The following is an 18,345-nucleotide window of genomic DNA, read 5'->3' as shown; positions in this document are numbered from 1 at the left end:
CACAAACTTAATTTCAAAATAAGCACACACAAATTTTAAGGAAACAAAAAAAAAATGTAGATATTAAAGAAACCACCTCTCTTAAATGTTAAAACCAACCTTGACTTAAACTAGCAACTATTCCCCTTTTTCTAGCAAAACAATTGGGTTAAAATTCCTATTATCGTGCTAATAAAGTATATGGTCAAGTCAAGGACAAGTATGTTATACTAGTAAATATCTATATATCTATATCTCTTTATATAATAAGTGTGTAGATAACAGAAATTCTTGTTTTTAACGGTTTTTTATTTTTTTAATGTTAACTTCGGAATATTTTTATATTTAACAGAATATTTTTATATTTAACAGTAGTTTGTAAACACTTAAACTTAAATAAAATAAAATAAATAATTAAAATAGAATATTTTTGAGATATTTTACTATGATAATTATTTAAATATAATAAATAATTAAATAAATTAAAATAATATCTTTTTTCAGATATTTTATATGATAATTATTTTAAAATAATAAATAATGAAACAAATATAATAAAATATGATATTTTTGAGATATTTTACAATAATAATTATTTAAAACTAATAAAATCATACGTTTTATAACTTAAATAAAATTTAATTAAAGTTAAACTCACTTATTAGAATAATATAATATTAAACATATAATATAATCTACTATGAATTAGCAACAAATTATTTTAAAAAAAACTAACAAGAAATTTAAATTTAAAATTCATATATAATATTTAATATTACATTAAACATATAATATATAATATCCTGTTGTTACTCCCAAATTCAAAAACTAGAACAAACATAAACTTAAACAAAAATAAATAAATTATTTAATTAAAATATGATATTTATTTCAAAATTTATATGACATTAATATAAATTTATTAAAAATAATTAATAAATTCTATAAATAAAACTAAGCAAACGTGCATATTGCACGTTGCTGGTATCTAATATCTATCTAGTATATATATAAATGAGAGCTTTAAGGATATTATGTGGCACCCTAAAATCTCTTCAAACCACTCTTTCTATTTTCTCATTTAATCTAATTTTTTTATTCATTTTCTATTTTCTAAAATATCTTAACAATTGAAAATATCAATATATATACATATTAATTTGATTAAAAATTTATTTAGTTAAATATCTTAACTACTTATTTATTGAAAAATACTAAAAAAATTAATTAAACAGTTATCACAATTAGATTTTATTATATTATTATATCATTTTATAATTAACATTTTACAATCTAAAGTATCTAATTTTTTATTTTCTTTAATATTTTATTAATTTTTTCAGTTTTAACCCATAAAAGTATACCGTTACAAAATAATATGTTGCTTTTGCAGACAGTTTTCTTCCTTAAAAAGAGAACTACCTTGATATTGGTAAGAACATATAATATCTGAATATTAATGAGAATTAAAATTTATTATCGGGTGTTGAATCGCTTGATGCTGTCATTTTTATTTAAAATTCTAATTATTATTATTTTCACTAAAGAAAGTAAACTCTGAGTATATCAATTTACACTGTATATATGAATTTTAAAGAACCCTAAATCTATATCTTTATATCTATATCTATATATAAATGAGAGTTTCGAGGAGATTATGTGAGACTCTAAAATTTATTCAAAGCACTCTTTCTATTTTCTCATTTAATCTAATTTTTATTCATTTTCTATTTTCTAAAATATCTTAATAATGAAAAATATTAATATATATACATATTAATTTAATTTACTTAAATATCCTAACTACTTAATCATTGAAAAATACTCAAAAAAATTAATTAAAAATTACGTAATAGTTTTCGATTCTCTATATATCTATTTTTCTGATTATATTATAATTATGTTTTTTATTCAAAAGTGAATAGTTTTACAAAATATTATAATTATTATCATCAATTATCAATATTTATAATTGTATTTTTCTCTTATTTGATATTTTACTAAACTTGTGAAAATAAGATATTACTAATGACATTATTTGGATTTGTAATTTGTTTTCACTATAATAAATAAATATTTTATAGATTGTAATTTTAGTGAACATTCCCGCAGCAACAAAAGATGCGGAGGTTGATGTGAAACACGAAAAATTCTTTTTAGAAATAAGGAACACATTATGAATGAAAAATAATATTACTAAAAATAAAATAATGCACAACAACAAAAATAATAAATGTTTATTTAAATTATTTATGTTTTTTTTTTTAATTTAAATGTAATAGTTTTACAAAAATATATATTAACAACATGTATAATTTAATTTAAATTTGATTTATTTCAACGATGTATATTTTGAATTTAAATTTGATTAGATATTTCATTATAACAACTATTTAATTAAATTATAAATATAAGTAAACAATATTTTTTTCTCATTTTTTATATTACTTTTTTAATTTATAGTTATTAATTTATTAAGGAATTTTTTTTATCTATTTTGTCTTTTCTCATTTTTATTTTAATAAAAATTATAATAGATAAAAATATCTACATATAATAATAATAAAAAAAAAATCTATCTGTTTATATTTTAACTTTTTGACAAAATGCAGGATCCAAATGTTAACTTTTAACAATAAAATATTCAAACGGGTAATCAACTAAATTATACGTGGTTCAAATAATCTATTTTTACATTCCTATTTTTTAATTTTTGACAAAACATAAGGTCCACAAGTTAATTTAATAAAAAATTAATGGTCAAAATTGGTATACAACTAAAATAAAAGGTTCAAAATGGTGTGAACCCTTATAGAAAACATAAATTATATATATTTATATAATTTACTTTTTATAAATCATTTTTAACCTTTTGAATAAATATATGATCCACATGTTAATTTTAAAAAATAAACAATCAAAATGAGTAATCGGCCAAAATATAATGTTCAAATAATAGATTTATCTAAATCTATTTTAATATTTTGACAAAACTTGAGGTCTACAAGTTAATTTGTAAAAATAAAAGTTCTAATGGGTGATCGACTAAAATACAAGGTTCAAAATAGTGTGAACCCTTACAGAAAACAAAAATTATATAAATATATAATTTAATTTTCATAAGAAGTTTGAACATTTTAAATAAATACATGGTCCAAAGGTTCATTTTAAAAAATATAGGGTTAAAACAGATAATGAGCAAAAATACAGTGTTCAAATAATCAATCAATCAATTCTAATTTTTATTATTTTGACAAAACACGAGATCTAAAAGTTAATTTTTAAAAATAAAGACTTCAAACAGGTAATTGGCCAAAATAAATCTTACACAAAATATAAATTTTCTTATACATAATTTAGACTTTTTATAAAAAGAACTACGCAAAGCGTATAATAATAATAAATAAAAGTAAATGTACAACAAACTTTTTGAACTTTGTTTTCAGTACTTTAAAATTTGTCGAAAAATTCTACAGGAGGTTCGTTATACAATAACAGTGAACACCATCGTGAAATAAAAAATTATGGTCAAGATGTCTTCACGTGTCTATATAAAGAATATATTGTACGAGTATGGTCAAAATGAATCACCACCCCACAGTCTCCCAAAAAATATTTTAAAATATATATGTTTTAATAATTACAAAAGACTGCGCGCGCGATTACATTTTCTAGTATATATATATACACAAGATAGAGAGTTTAAAAGAAAAAAGAAAAAAGAAAATGTCATAAAGAGATTCTTAAGAAACAATATAGAGCAAAGGGTATTTACTCTAGTCATATAAATTCATTGCAAAATCTAACAAGAATATAAACCCCTTGATTAGGATTGACATAGTTTGGGAGAAGAAGTATAATACTATTAGCCATTAGACAATATCTATGAAAATGACAAATTATACTATGTTGTATTATTTCTTGTATCATATGGTGATGGGAATAATAATTTTCAATATTTATATATTTGCTATGAGGTTTCTCTTTTTTTAAGTCCTGAAAAATTGTTACTTTTAGTGGAATTTAAACATTCCTATTAATTATAATAGAGTTGATTCTATATATAATTATTTTTTAAAAAAAATAATATATAAAATTCATGTGTTTAATTAAATAATATATTTCAATTAAGATGAATTTATCTAATTATTCTAATGTAGAACTAAACACAATTTACAAAACTACAAACAGTTATATGCTTAATAATTCCATTAATTAGATAATTTTTTTAGCTTCTCCTACCAATGATCCTTAGTATTAAGTTTTATATTGTAGACTAGAAAATATTAATTTTTAATGGGTAATTTAGCAAAATAGCCTATTTTTGAATACTCTAGCTTAATTTTGATATATTTTTTTGTAAAATAGCCTTAACATTCCAGACAACTAGCTGAAATTTTTTTAAAAATTAGTCAAAATTTTAGGCCGAATTGATTTTGAAAAAAAATTATAAAAACTATTTCAGAGTAACTTAAAAAAAAGAGTTCATTTTTTATTTTCGTTTGTCTTTATGAAAAGTTGTTCAAGATGTAACTAGCTGCCAGGTGGTCCAACAGGGAAGAGTAAGACGTTGCACTACCCCAACTCCTTCCTTCTTGAAAAGGCCAATGTGCCCCGCCTTGAAAAAGTCTCTAGCTCCTAAAAAATTCTGCCCAAGTTTTTTGTCCAACCAACATTTATTATTTCAATCCCCCCGAAACTTTGGCATCAATAAATTCTATTTTAGAGAAATAAAAATAGAAAGGCACCCACTTTTTGAATCCTTAATACTTGGTTATTGAAAGTTGACATGTATGGATTAACTAATGGAACCAGCACAAAGAATGACACCCAATTGAGCACCGAGCACTGAGCACTGCTGCTTCTCTCTATTGCACTCTTTATTCAATTCAATTGTTTCATATTTTAAAAGTAGTATAAATCATTTATAGAATTCACATATTATTTATTGATTTAAGAGAATGCAAAAACAAATAATAATAATATAAGTGTATTTAGTGTTTTTTTCTCTGGAAATGTGAATATATTTTTAAATAATTTAAAAAAAATGCTAAGAAAAATCTATTTCATGCTCTTTTTTGCATTTTTCTATGTAAATGTTTGGCAAATGACATTGTTCAAAACATACAACTTCCCAACAAATGAACAAAAACAAAAAACATACAACTTAAGAGTGTTTTTATTTTAACTTAGTTCATTTACCCAGTTAGCTCAAGAGATAAGAGTGATTATAGAAGCATTATACTACTTTGAAATCATACAAGTTTTTTGCATGGGTCCATAGACTATGATATCCAACACGATTAGGTGGCACAACTACTACTAGCTTATATAATACAATTATACAACCCAGTACACGTGAGTCGTAAATCATGATGTTACTCTTGACGAAATCCGAATAAAAGTGGGAAAAGAAAAGAAAAGAAAGCGTAACCTACCCCTACTTCCAATCAATGCTTGGGTTCTCTTTACACGCTGTGGCTGTGCAATTAGTGGCCATTTTCTCAAATACTACATGTCTGGTTTTTATACAACATTATGCAATAAACAACTCCAAAATAATGTCCCCAATGCGATTGTAATCTATAATGAAGAGTGCTAAGTAGCCTCTTCTCTTCTTTATTCTTTCTTTATTTTTGTTACAAGTAAACTTAGCATTAGTCATGATATTATACTTTTATTACATTTCTGCCACTCTAACTAAACTACTTCACTAATTTTTTTTTACTTAAGGGAGAGTAAAAATAAGAAAAAAAATTAATCATGTAAAAAACAAAAAATAACATAACTTACTTGTAATTGTAAATAGTTATATTTTATAAATTTGTTATTATTTGATTAAAGAGAGATTCTGTATGAGTTAAAGATATGACTTGATTTAAATATTTAATTCCACCACCAACGTTGTTACTAATTAGTTATTAAAAATAAGATATTACTAATCAATTAGACAAAAAATAAAAATTTTATGGAAGAAAAACTCAGGATCTCTGCAGTTAGAAAGTAATGACAATACTATAACAAATATAAATAATATATAATTTGTTAAATATAGTTATTTTGTGTCACTAGTATGACTATTACTCAGTATTGTATTTAGAAAGAAGAACTGTTGATGTTGATGTGGGATGCATCCCATTAACTTGTTTGTAGAAATAAGTGATTATAGATGGGAAATTTGATAAATCATGCTTACATTAGCTTAATAATTAAAATTTGAACCAAAGTTAACCACCCTATGATACAAATGCTTATCTTTCATTTAATACCAAAAATACCCCTCTCATAACAAAATCCCATACCTTTCCTCTCTAAAATCTTGCAAAAAAGATACACATGGGTAAGTAATTTTCTTTGATTCTTGTTGTTGTTGGTTGTTTTTATGATTTAGATTGCTGTTTAGATGTTGGATCTGTAGTTTGTTGGTATTTTTTGCTGTTTTTTGGGTGAAAATCGTGGTCTGTGAAAATCTGCGTTTTTTTGGGTTCTTTGAATTTTTTTCTAAATGCCCGATAGTGTCCGATATAGGCCCGATGCAGGGACGATAGTTGTTGGGTTTCAAGGTTAGTGATGAGGTCCGATGGCCACCCGATGCTTGCCCGATATGTTTTGGTTACCCAATGGTCATTAAGGTTCGATGGCTACCCGATGGTTGCCCGATATTTATTTCATTCTACAAACCCTTTAAGTACGATAATGGATCGATACGAGTCCGATGCATGCCCGATAGTTGTTATTAAGTTAATGCAGACTTATTAGTACGATTGTACACGATGGTACCCGATAAGTGCCCGATGCTTGCCCAATAGTACGATGGTACACGATTTTACCCGATGGTACACGATAGTGATAAAAAAACTTAATAAAAACCGTACCTTTCGGCTTTTCCCCTGCCCATTTCCCGTTCCCTCCCAAATCCCAACTCTTCACTCCCACAAAACCATCGAGCAACATAAGTACTCACACCCGACACTTCTCTCTCCCTCACCCACCATCACCCGACGCTGCTCTCTCCCTCACCCGACGGTCGGAAAAACCCCCACCGGAGACGTAGAAAAACGAAGCCCCAACCCCCACTGGAGACGAAGAAAAACCAAGCCCCAACCCCCACCGGAGACGAAGAAAAACCAAGCTCCAACCCGTCACCGGAGAAGAAAAACCGACACCCCATTGCGCAAAAATGTCTAGGGTATGTGTTTTTTTTAATCTCTTCTCCATTAAAAAATGTTATAGTATGTATTGTTGAATTTGACTGTGTGACATCTGATAAACCGTAAAATTTTGAAAAAAATTTCTGGGTTTTTTTAGAGGTACGATAAGGTACGATAGTGGGTCGATATGGGTACGATAGTATTTGTGTTTCTCATAACTTCAGGTTGAAGATGAGTGTACGATAGGGGTACGATAGTGGTTCGATGGTGGTACGATAGGTTGTGTTTTCTGATAACTTGAGGTTGAAGATGGAGGTACGATAGGGTACGATGTTGGGTACGATGTGTGCCCGATAGTGGGAACAAATTGTTGTGTATGTTATAATACGATGGTGTACGATGTGAGGTACGATTGTGCACGATAATGTTATAGTTCCAGTTTTCCATTGGTGTCCGATATGGTGCGATAGATTCCGATAGTTGCTCGATAGTATATTGCAGAATATAAAATTTGATGTTTTTTTTTGTTATTCTATTTAATTGGGTATTTATTTGTTTTATGCAGAACTTAAGACCTCCACAACTGATAGTTCCAGTAGAGGAACATTTTACGGGACGTATCACTTGGCGCGGCAGTTGGTACTTTCCAAAGATTAAAGCAAAATTTATACAGTGTGGTTTATTGGATAGGGTGAAGGAATCCCCTTTCAAACAGTTCTTCATGGCGGAACCATTAAATTTTTCTGGTGCCTTAGTCCATCAATTGTTGTTGCACAAATTCAGAGGGGAGAAGACTGACGAAGTCCAGTTTTATATTGGGAAAAAAAGATGTAGATTTAGCCAATTGGAGTTCGCTTTAGTTACTGGTTTAAATTTTGAGGCCGGACCGTCTGAAGCTGAGATTAAAGCGAAGACCACTTCGGATCGGTTAATTCTTGAGTACTTCAATGGTCATTCCCAAGTGAGCATAGGGCAACTGCGCAGAACTTTTGAGAGTTTTCAAATAGTTGATGATGTGTACAAGATGGGTTTGTGCTTATTAGTTGAGGGTGTTTTGAAAGGTCGTGAGGAGAAGTTGATGGTTTGGACTGACATGCTGAAGATGGTAGACGACGTTGACTTCTTTTTCCAGTACCCGTGGGGGAAGATATCATACCAGAAGTTGTTACAAACTTGTCAAAAAGACTTTGTTGAAATGAAGAAGCATTTACAGAAGAAGATTGAGAAAGGAAAGACTCAAAAGGAGGCCAAGTACTCTATTTATGGGTATGCTGCAGCATTGCAGTATTGGGCTTTTGAGTCCATCATTGAGTTGGGTCAGGATCATGCTGTGAGATTGGGCCAAGGCATACCAAGAATGATCAACTGGCAGAGCAAGGAGAAAGTAGAGATACACAAAGAGCAACTTATTAAGTTGTTTGCCAAAAAGGTGAGCTTTTACTTTACTTTTGAATGTTCTATATTTTTTTCTAGATATGCAATTTTATGGGTACTGCACGATAGGAATACGATAGAGTACGATTTGAGTACGATTATGGGGTTATTTTGTGGTTTTTTGTCAACTGTTTGAAAACTGACTAAGTGGTACGATTTGGTACGATGATGGTCCGATGGGGGTACGATATGTATTCTTTGTTAATGTAGTAGTAGTGGTACGATATTGGTACGATGTTGTACGATGATGGTACGATAGTTAGCAAGCAATTCTCACTTACGGGTACGATATTGTTATGTTATGGGTACGATATGGGTACGATAATTGCATGATATGGGTACGATATGGGTACGATTGGGGTACGATAGTTTACCATTTTTCAGAGATGACAATTACTTATTTTTTATATTGTTTTACTTTCCAATCTAAATATGCATTGTTTTTTGTGGCAGTTGACAGTATACCCCTACCTGTGTGCCCGACCTGCTGAAGAACAGTATGTGAGGACCCTTACAGACAATGAAGCCCCATTGTATGTGGACATGGGGTTAGAGGAACTAGAGGTGGGTCCCGATGGACAGCCTACACAGGAAGCCTTACAGAGCCAGGCTGAAAAGCTTGCTGAAAAGTTAGCTGAGCAAGCAGAAGCAGCAAATATTTTTAAGGAGGTTCCACCAGCTCAACCTGAGGCACCTGAGGTTCCCCCATCAACACCTCATGCCAGCACCTCCTCCCAAGCTGAGCAACCAGGCTACTCTATGATTTTGGCCAGGTTGGAAAAGGTTGAAGGGCAACAAAGTGCCCTTATTAAAGGTCAGTCCGAGATCTTGGGTCAATTGCAGAAGCTTATGACAATGATGGAAGATCTTAGTAGGCCAGTTCCAGATCCACACCCTCAGTCCACTGAAGAAGGCCCTCAGTCTCCTGTAGATGAAGACATTCTCCCTAACGATTATAGACCTGATGATGTAGATGATCACATTTTTTGCACACCAGAGGATATGCAAATTACTGTAATCGGAGATACTGAAGATTCTGAAGTACAATTCTTAAACATAGCTCCACCAGCACCGGAGAAGAGGAGAGAAAGAAAGAGGCCTAGGTGGTTCGATGAGTACACTGCAATGAGGAAAAGGAATAAGAAATCGAAGACAGCAGTGAATGTGGATCCATTGAGGGTTGTTGATGGTAAATTACTTATGACCTTTCACAAGTGGTTGCTTGGCACCATTGGGAATAAATATCCGAGGGAATGCTTCTCAGGGACACACGATGCTGCTTGGTTCCTGAAACTGCATACTCCGAGGATATGGCTTTCTGACTCTGTAAGTTTTCTATAACTTCATAATTAAATAATGTTGAAAATTTATTTAAATGTTTCTATATATAGTGGTACGATATGGGTACGATATGGTACGAATGTAGTACGATAATTATAAGTGTCAAATTATAAACTGTTTATATGTCAATGGTACGATGGTGGTACGACATTAGCACGATAGTGGTACGATATAATTTGTTAAGTAGTTACTATTACCATCATAATTTTAGAATTTGTAGTGGGACAATTTAGGTACGATGGTAGTACGATAATGTACGATGATGGTACGACAGTGGGACGCTAGTGGGTACGATGGTGTATAATACTAGTTTTTGCCATAAAGGTACGATGATGGTACGACATTAACACGATATTGGTACGATAGAAGGTTTTATTGTTACTATATTCATGTACGATTGGGGTACGATAATGGTACGATTGGGGTACGATAGTTACTATATTCATGTCTGATAGTTTTTTGTTTGTTTATTTTGGTACGATATTGTGGTTACTGACTTAATTTTCCTTTAATGTAGCATTTAGATGCAGCATTCCATCTCATGAGGAGGCGTCTAGAATTTTATCCTAACGTGTACCCTCAGAAATGTGTTGTTATGCCTACAATTTTTCCCGAATCATTGAAGGGTCGGTGGGACGCTTTTCCAGGTTCTGACTACTCTAGATTTAGTTGGGATGACAGTATATTGGACCTGGTTAGGGGTGATGCAGTCCAGTTCTTACCGAGTTGGCAGAACAAGGAGTTCATTTATTTTGCCCTCTTCTTGAAAGACCAAATGCATTGGGTAGCTGTAGAGGCAAACCTGAATGGGTGGATGCTCAACATCTTTGACTCCAGTATTGGATCAATTTCCGAAAACGATTTGATCAGCTTGATGGTTGACTGGTGTACCATTTTCCCTTCGGTCTTGCGACAGTTCGGTTTATTTGAGAACCATGACGTTATACTCGCGCCTCAGTTGACAGCATCAGAGAGTCAGGTCAGACCCTTCGATTGGAAACTCATTCCACGTGAATTCGTACCGCAAACAAAATCCAGGTGAACTTTATTAAATATCACATATTAATTATTATTTCTTAATTACAAAACTTTATTAAATTATTGTTTATTTTCTAATGCAGTGGCGATTGCGGATGTTACGTAATTGAGCATATTGAACATAAGCTTCTACAACTACCATTTGATAATGTAACTGACAATAATATGAAACTTTTTAGGCAAAGGTGGTGTGTAGACTTATTCTACCAAAACTTATGTTGAACGGTCTTAATTTTTTTGAATTGTATAATTTTTTTGATTGCTCTTTTTGTAATTACTACATTTTAATGTGCTTAATCTTTGCATCGTACTATCATCGATCACTATCGTATTCTATCGTACCCTCACTTGCCTCACAAATTTCACGAACAGTCCTGAAACCATACCATCGTACCATTATCGGACCAATATCGTACATTATCGTACCCTAATGTCGTACATTAACTATCGTACTACATCGAGCAACGTCGTACCATATTGTAAGATACATTTAAATAATCCTACAACAAACAATATCGTGCATTGTCGTACCGGCATCGTGCACTATCGAACCAACACTGGATTATTACATATTTAAGAGTTTCATAATGGAGAAAAAAACAGAAAAAAACCTGCAAAATCCAGCACATAACAAATATTACTAGTTCAAGCAGAAATAAAACATAATAGGTCAACTAGAATACAAACAAAACAAGTTAACCTCGGTACTTGCAAGACGCTTTGTTGTGCCCTTTACCACCACACTTGCTACAACATCGTTGTATCACAACCTTGTCTCCATTAGAAGGATATCGATTTTTCCTAATTCGTCCGACCTTTTGCTTCTTCGGTCGGCCTACAGGTTTCTTCTCAATCGGTACTCCAACTTGGATGTTCTTAATGTCTTCAGGCAATTCCCAATCATCCTCATCACCAACTGGCATAATTGTCCCCTCATATGTGCTCTTCCAACTCTCTCTTGTGTAATATTGAGAGCACAATGCGTACATGCTAATATTTCGTTCTTGAGCAGCAGCACATGCATGTGGACAAGGAATCTTCATGATTTGGAATAGGCCGCAACTGCATTGTCGTGCCTCCAAATCAACTATACCACCGCTCTGAACTGTTCCTCCGGGGTGGACATTAAATGTATAAGGTCCAGCTCTGTCGACGCTTAAGAACCGAGATTTCTCAAATTGACATGACAAGTCCCCCTCCATAACTGGTGATAGAGTCGTGCTACACTTTTCAGCGTTTTCCTTTCGAGTAGCAAACCATGTTTGAATAGTAAACCTGATGAATTCAACAAAAGCAGTGATCGGGAAGGCTCTTGCGTCCTTAGTTTTGCTGTTGAAACTTTCAGCCCAATTACTTGTCATTACATTGTAACGGTCCCCTGGAAAGTACGCACGAACCCATCTTTCAAATCCAATGCCCTCAAGATATAGTGCAACTCGAACATCCATTGCTTTTATCTTTTCAAATTCTCTTTCAAAATCTGTCTTCTTATACGAGTATGCACAACTGTAAATATGATCCGTGAAGCAATCAGTCTTGAACTTGCTAGCCACGTTCATAATAATGTGGTGGTAGCATGCGCCATGGGGTGCATCAGGGAAGACAAGTTCCAAAGCATGAACAATGCTTTGATGCCTATCCGATACGAATGCTAAGTTCTCAACATCACCAATCGCTTGTTTCAACTTCCTCATGAAATAGGTCCAAGAGTCGTGGTTCTCACTGTCAACCATTGCGAAAGCAATCGGAAATATGTGGCTGTCTGAATCCAATGCCACGGCACACAACATTTGGCCACCATACCTAGTTTTCAAGAAGGACCCATCAATACATATAACAGGTCGACAAAACTTGAATCCCCGCCTACAAGCACCCAGAGAAAAAAAGCAATACTTGAAGCGACCCTCGTCTACCTTGAAATCAGTAATGGAATCGGGATTGTTCAACCGCAGCATGTGCAAGTACCCAGGTAACTTCGAATATGAAGCTTCAGGCGTACCCCTAACTATGTGGAGTGCTTTCTCTCTGCATCTCCAAGCCTTCTCATAACTCATTTCGATCCCGAAAGAATTCTTCATATCTTCTCTTATTTTGGAGGCTAAATAATCTGAACCGTTAACTGAGAATTTATCCTTGATCAGTTCGGCAACTACCAAAGGTGATGCTTGACGGTTATCTTTTTTTCGAACATCGAGGGAACATGTGTGTACATTTTCAAATGCTGTCACCTCGAACATGTTAGAAAGTTGCTTCTTCTTCCCTCTTAACCTCCACCCACAATCAGGATCCTTGCATGTAATATACCAAACATCAGTACCAGACTTCTTAACTATAAAGTCGAATCCCTTCTTCATTGCAAACAAGCCAGCAACCTTTTTTAAATGTTCCTTGTCTCTGAAAAACTTTCCTAAATGAATCTCCCCGCCCGATGTGCCACCCATAGATATATAGTGACTATTATCCTCAATGTCTTCTCTTGTAAACATCTGAGCTTTGAATTTACTATAATATGTCGAAGAAGAGAGTGGATCACTAAATTCTCTAGCATCATTTGTTCCGTCTGGACGACTACTACTAGTACCAGGTGTTTGGCGATCTTCTCTACGGGGTCTACTTCTACATGTTGTTTGCCTCGGTATTTGGTACGACAGTGGACTCAGGCTCAAAGCTTGAGAACGGACCTCTGTTTCTTGGTCGTCATTGCCCTCAAAATCATTTTCAGGGTCAGGACAATCAGGAAAATCATCATGAAATGGCATCTGTGCTACATGGTCAACTGTTGGTATGAAAGGGTTTGATTCAGGTATAGCAGTGGCTACCAGCACCTCCGGATTTGTTTCTGGAACATAAGTCCCAACCTCACTACGAGTATCCTTAACAGTACTTGGTGGAGGATTACGATCAACAATGATATTCTTCTCCACCAAAGTCACAAAAAGGGGAACAAATTCATCTGGCTTCTTCAAAAGCATTGACAAATATAAGCTTACACCCTTGTCATTCCTTATAAGTTCAGGCCGATACATTAACCCTTTCATGTACTTATAATTCACTTCTAATTTCAGGTCATACTGCACTTTGTCAACCTCCAGCTCTGAGTACAGAAGTTCAACAAGTTGTGAGTAAGTTATGTCCTTCTCCAACTCGAACGTTAAATTTTCGGCTCCATTAAAAACCCAATCTCTACCTTCACGCTCCCAAACACCATTATACATTAAGTACGCGAACAAAGTTGACCCTATCATGTACAAAGAAAAAAAATCAGTAAATGGCAACAAAATGTCGAAATTTAGTTCAAATGTTTGGGAATCGTACCAGTATCGGGCCATATCGGGCGGTATCGGGCAAAGTTTTATTTATGTTTTTTGATCACTTAAAACACTAATATCGGGCAAGTATCGGGTAACATCGAGTACCATCGTACTATTAGGTCAGCAGTAACTTAATAATAACTATCGGGCATATATCGGACTACTATCGATCCATTATCGTACTTAAAAGGATGTGTAGATTTAAAATAATAATCGGGGCAACCATCGGGTAGCCATCGTACCCTTATAACCATCGGGTAACCAAACTATCGGGCAACCATCGGGTTGCCATCGGACCTTCATCCCTAACCTTGAAACTCAACAACTATCGTGCCTGTATCGGGTCTCTATCGGACACTATCGGGCATTTAGAAAAAAACTCAGGGAACCCAAGAAAACGCAGATTTTCACATAACACGATTTTCACCCAAAAAAACAGCAAAAAATACCAACAAACTATAGATCCAACATATAAACAGCATTATGAATCATAAAAGCAACCAACAACAACAAGAATCAAAGAAAATCACTTACCCATTTAATATCTTCACTATGAGCAAAAATAACACAAAGCTTGGTGTTTCTCCTCAAACAATCCACAATGTCCGAATGTGTATCTTTCTTGCAAGATTTTAGTATAAAAATCTTGTGTGTAAAACGTATGGTGAAGAGAGAGTGAGAGAGAATGTATGGTGAAGAGAGGTATGGTGAAGAGAGGTAGAGAGGAAGAGGGAGAATAGAGAGGAAAGGTGTTATGAGAGGGGTATTTTTGGTATTAAATGAAAGATGAGCATTGATATCATATGGTGGTTAACTTTGGTTCAAATTTTAATTATTAAGCTAATGTAAGTATGATTAATCAAATTTCTGTATATTTTCATCACTTTTATTTCTCCTATAATTTTTAAAAAAGATAGCCCATATGCAAAAATATGAGAATTATAATTTTTTTTAATTAATATGAGAAAATTTATTAAAGAAAAAATTAAAATATAAGAATATAATTAGTAACTAACTAAAATATAAAAACTAAATTTAAAACAAAACACATCAACCAACATAAGAGTACTATTATAAAATTAGCTTATACTTTTCTCTCTACTCAAACCCAACCACAAATATCTCTGAAACCAGAAAGTTCCACCCTAGCCTCATACAGGGTAGAAAGATGTACACATACATATCTCTACCGCTCATATAGAGCAAAAAGATGTATTGATGTCTAAAGTGAATAAATGTGAGAATTATACATCAAGATCGATGGTAGTCTGCCTTCCAATTTATTGCATTGAACTTAAAGATAAAACAAGAACATGGAAAATTGGGAATAAGTTAAGGATTAATACTGGCTATAAGCAACAAGACACCCCAACAGACATTTATTCTGTTGAAACTCACTGATCCGAAGGACATCAACATAAAAGAGAGAAAAATGAATAAAAATTACCTGTCTCATTATTTTCTGTCACTTCCTTGTGCCTCCAATAAACAATTGCCACATCATTTTGTTTTAAAAAACCAAACAGAAAGAAATTAATGCAAAGTTACGGGAAAAAACTGAATTTGTTTTTAAGAACTTGTTCTAAACATATATTTTCCAGATATTTGGCAGTTGTTATATAGCATACAAATTAGCGTAAAGAAACATTATTTTTTATTTTAAATAAAAAACACATTATATATCTAGCAGTTATTCAACAATTTTTTTTTTCTAAAAAAAATGAATTTGTATCCTTCTGTCTAGAAAAAAAAAGTTAACAAAGCAATTTAAAAAAAAAAAAAAATTATTGTAAACGTATCAACACCTACAACATAATACTAAAAAAGAAGTTGAAAACCATGGTATTCATGTGGATAAGAAAATATAAAATATATATATATTTCAATATATTTCGATTTGAAAATCTGTAAATTATTTTTCTGTTGTATTTCTTAATTAGAAAGAAAGAAATTGATTTTACATACTAATAAAAACAAAAAACTTTGAAATAAAATCACTCACAATAGAAGTTAATATTTAATTTTTGTATAAGTATTGCAATTCATTTTGGTGCAATTTTATTTTCTGGCTTTTAAAAAAAAAAATTATTTGTATGTGTCTGAACTCTGAATTTATTCATATAAGTATTATTTGAGATGTAGCAAAAAAATTATTTAATAATTTAATTTAAAAAAATAGATATATTTCCATTAACTTCCTTCCGTTTGGTTTTCAAAACAAAATAATGTGGCAATTGTTTATTGGAGGCACAGAAAAGTGATTGGAAATAATAGAACAGGTGATTTTTATACGAGAAAAAGACCATTTACACTAACCAATCCGGTCCTAGCCATTGATTTCAAAGTTCTCTTTCCTAGGAATCTTGATTATGATGAAATTGTATAAAAACTTGAATCTTTTAAAGATGAATTTTAAGTACAGAGGATAACAAAAAAATCCCAAAACCCTGATTCATAAGATGTTTAGTTCCCAGAAACCGGGTTTGATTCTGGAATTAATTATTAGTTCACATTCACATTTCATGTATCCAATCCATTTGAACAGAAAATTCTCAATGAAAATGTATTTTTGAATATAAAGATGCTTCCTTTTCACGTGAAAAAGAAGCAATTGGTCTCCACAAATTAACAGAAGGCATAAATAAAGTTAATGTCTAAATTGACACAAGGGTAGAGATATGCATATATCTCTCTCAAACCCCAGCCAACACAAGAACATGAAATCTCCACCTTAGCCTTGTCGCACCCAAGCGAGTCCCACCCCCGAGTGCCAGCCCATTTTCAGATCTATTTTTTTTCTATTTTCGAGGTGATGCAAGGAGGTGGTCGAAGTGGAGAGTCGGCAATGAGAGGCAAACGATGGCTAGGGTCTTTGATGAGGGAAGAGAAGAAGATGGGAGAGAAAGAAAGGGGGTGGATCTATTCTTTTTTCTATCTTCAGGTCTGTGGTAACTGGTTACCTTCCTGTTCTTTGTGTGTATATTTATAGGGGTAACTGGTTACCTTCTTGTTCTTTGTGTGTATATATTTGAGGCTAATTGGTTACCTTCACATTCTGATGTGTGTATATTTCTAGGTTCTTCATGGTAACTGGTTACCTTCACGTTCTGATGTGTGTATATTTCTAGGTTCTTTATGGTAACTGGTTACCTATGTTACTAAAATCATAGTTACTTCTTCATCTTTTTTAATGGAGTGTTCTTCCTTTTTTTTCTTCAAATTTGATGTTTTTTTTTTCATATTTAATATGAGTAACCTGCTACTCCTTTTATAGTAATTGGTTACCCCTCTTATGACAGAAGATTACTCCTTTCAGGGTAGCTGGTTACCCCTTCTGGTACATGTTATTTAACATAGTTCTAGGATTTTATTTTTACATAACTATCAAAGATCATCAAGTAACTAGTTACCTTACCCAAAATTTAAAAAAAGAAACGTACAATCTATGAAAAAAGGAAAATAATGTTTATAATAAATAAAAATAATAATAAACACAATTCTTATTACAAAAAAATTACAAAACAACCAAAGAAAAATTTAATATAAAAAATAAGCTAAAAAATAATAATCAAATTACAAAACATACCCTTTTAAATTAATAAAACTTAAATAAGAGTAAAACTATGACATAAACTAACTTTTATACACAAATATAAGAAAATAAACTCATAAAAGTGATTTTTTTTTATAAAAAAAAGTCAAAGATTAACTTTTTATTTTAAAAAAAAATCATATTTTTGTACACTTTATTAAAAATCTCATATAAAATATAATTTCCTCTTAATAATAACAAATTTATCAAATATAACTATTTACAATTACACGTAAGTTATATTTTATTTGGTTTTTTGTGTAGTTTAAGTAATTACTTTGCTATATAATAAAAAAAAACTTCTAAATATTTATTTTGTTTTTTTAAGTGATTAATATATTTTTTTCTCCTTAGCTTAGCACTCCTCATTTATAAAACCCAGTGGCGGTTTTCATTTTAAGACCGATACCCGTAATTTGTTACCAATATATCAGCAGATCTAAGAGCACAATCACTTCATATCTAAGACAGTAATTCTAGGCTGTCCTAGATCTCAGCC

The 18,345-nt window shown here is 31.9% G+C and overlaps 1 protein-coding gene across 1 annotated transcript; it reads left to right on the top strand.

The window, feature by feature from the left end:
* The first annotated feature begins 10,394 nt into the window (after positions 1-10,394).
* On the top strand, positions 10,395-11,266 carry LOC133792108 (uncharacterized). Its single transcript, XM_062230046.1, has 2 exons — positions 10,395-10,943; positions 11,027-11,266. The coding sequence occupies exons 1-2, from the start codon at positions 10,447-10,449 to the stop codon at positions 11,163-11,165; spliced, it is 636 nt and encodes a 211-aa protein (XP_062086030.1). The 5' UTR covers positions 10,395-10,446; the 3' UTR covers positions 11,166-11,266.
* The last annotated feature ends 7,079 nt before the right edge of the window (positions 11,267-18,345 follow it).

This window comes from Humulus lupulus, chromosome 1 (genome assembly GCF_963169125.1).
Source record: "Humulus lupulus chromosome 1, drHumLupu1.1, whole genome shotgun sequence".
Taxonomy (NCBI): domain Eukaryota; kingdom Viridiplantae; phylum Streptophyta; class Magnoliopsida; order Rosales; family Cannabaceae; genus Humulus; species Humulus lupulus.
This window is presented reverse-complemented; position numbering and strand designations above follow the sequence as displayed.

Excerpts from the sequence above, each read along its gene's own strand:
- LOC133792108 (XM_062230046.1), top strand. The coding sequence starts at position 10,447 with ATGAGGAGGCGTCTAGAATTTTATCCTAACGTGTACCCTCAGAAATGT. Across the intron at positions 10,944-11,026 it reads GTACCGCAAACAAAATCCAG|TGGCGATTGCGGATGTTACG; the intron begins GTGAACTTTATT and ends TTTCTAATGCAG.